The 2014-nt window shown below is 28.9% G+C and overlaps 1 protein-coding gene across 1 annotated transcript; it reads right to left on the bottom strand.

Annotated features, from left to right (window-relative positions):
* Nucleotides 1–762: 762 nt before the first annotated feature.
* On the bottom strand, nt 763–1360 carry LOC124420896 (cytochrome b-c1 complex subunit 6, mitochondrial-like). Its single transcript, XM_046955311.1, has one exon. The coding sequence runs from the start codon at nt 1327–1329 to the stop codon at nt 1048–1050; it is 282 nt and encodes a 93-aa protein (XP_046811267.1). The 5' UTR covers nt 1330–1360; the 3' UTR covers nt 763–1047.
* Nucleotides 1361–2014: the final 654 nt, after the last annotated feature.

The following is a 2014-nucleotide window of genomic DNA, read 5'->3' as shown; positions in this document are numbered from 1 at the left end:
ATAGACTAGACTATAGACTAGACTATAGACTAGACTGTAGACTAGACTATAGACTAGACTATAGACTAGACTATAGACTAGACTAAAGACTAGACTATAGACTAGACTTTAGATTAGACTATAGACTAGATTATAGACTACACTTTAGACTAGCCTATAGACTGGATTCTAGAGTAGACTATAGGCTTGCCTATATACTAGATTATAGACTAGACTACACTAAGCTACATAGAATACATTGTACTTAAAACCTGGCAACTCTATGTAAGTCTAGAATTCTATTCGGCTGTCAACATTATTTGTAAATACCAGCATATTATACTTACTTTAGTACATATAATTATAATTTAATAGAATTATATTTTGTTAATAGTAGCTCTAAATATAATAAACTACAACTAATATTTCATAGAAACCTTATTGTAGGTAGAGAAACCAACCAAAAAAGAACACTTTATCACAATCTAAACTATATCAAGGTTTTGGACAGAAATTGTTTTAAATTTTTTTCTATGCGAAATAAAGACTACAAACAACTAAAACATTAAAACTCAAATATAGATAATGTCGTTGCAGTCATAATGAAATTAACATTGAATATTATTATTTTTATTATGATTGTTATTAAAGACCATAAAAAGTGTTTTTTTTAATGGTCAAATGCATAAGAAACAAATATAGTTATATAGACTATATAAAACAGCAATCTTAAGCCAGAAATAGCAGTCACCTGTCTTAGTAATAAAAAACAAATTGCGAAAATATGAAATATTTTTTCATTTAATAAATTGTTTTAATAATGACCATTTTTATGAGCTGACAAGAATCATGTCAGCCCACCAAATAATTGTAGAAAAAAAGAAAACCAAAAAAAAATAATAATACACCTTGTAACAGCCATCAGCAGCCACACAAGTCAACAACCAATAATCATGTTTTTCTATAAACGTTATCATATTTTTTCACAAAACAATTTCTTGCAAAATATTGTTACATATTTTTATAGTCAACAATTTTTAAAAATCGTTTTATTTATATTTCATAATCCTAAACGAATTGGGGGAATAACATTTTGGCCACACAATGATCGAGTGCTTGTATATAATCGAATAGCTCCTGCTCACAGGTTTCCCGTGTTTGCTGACGACTATTTACACGTTTATTGCATTTTTGTAGAGTTTCATAAAGTCTATAGATTTGACGCTTTTTATCACAAAAATCTCTTAATACCTTTTGCTGATCAACCAATTCAAATTGTTCTTCTCGTGAAGTTAGCTGCTCAGGTGGTGCGGCTTGAAGATTGAAAGTCCAGAATTTTTGAAAATTCATGGTGATGATGTTTTTAAAAGTAAAATTATTATGTGTTGACATATTATAACAGACATATAAATGAATTAATTCTATTCAAAGTAAATAGTCAAAGTTAAATAGACATATCTAATATCCAAAGTCTAGTTTATAGTCCAATCTATAGTCCATTTTATAGTATATTTTATAGTCTAGTCTACAGTCTAGTCTATAAATTAGTCCATTGTCTAGTACAATCTATACTATAGTATATACTATGGTCTAGCCTATAGTCTAGTCTACAGTCTAGTATATAGTCCAGTCTATAATCTAGTCTATGGTCTTGCCAATAGTACAGTCTACAGTCCAGTCTATAGTCTAGTCTATAATCTAGTCTATAGCCTAGCCTATAATCTAGTCTACTGTCTAGTCTATAATCTAGTCTATAGTATAGACGATAGTTAAGTCTATAGTCTAGTCTATAATCTAGTCTATAGTATAGTCGATAGTTAAGTCTATAGTCTAGTCAATAGTACAGTCTATAGTCTAGTCAATAGTACAGTCTATAGTCTAGTCTATAGTATGGTCTATAGTCTATTCTATAGTATAGTCTATAGTATAGTCTATAGTCTAGTCTATAGTATAGTCTATAGTCTAGTCTATAGTCTAGTCTATAGTCTAGTCTATAGTATAGTCTATAGTATAGTCTATAGTATAGTCTATAGTC

This window comes from Lucilia cuprina, chromosome 6 (genome assembly GCF_022045245.1).
Source record: "Lucilia cuprina isolate Lc7/37 chromosome 6, ASM2204524v1, whole genome shotgun sequence".
Taxonomy (NCBI): Eukaryota; Metazoa; Arthropoda; class Insecta; order Diptera; family Calliphoridae; genus Lucilia; species Lucilia cuprina.
This window is presented reverse-complemented; position numbering and strand designations above follow the sequence as displayed.

What these genes read in the sequence shown, in the direction of transcription:
- LOC124420896 (XM_046955311.1), bottom strand. Translation starts at nt 1,329, where the DNA reads ATGAATTTTCAAAAATTCTGGACTTTCAATCTTCAAGCCGCACCACCT.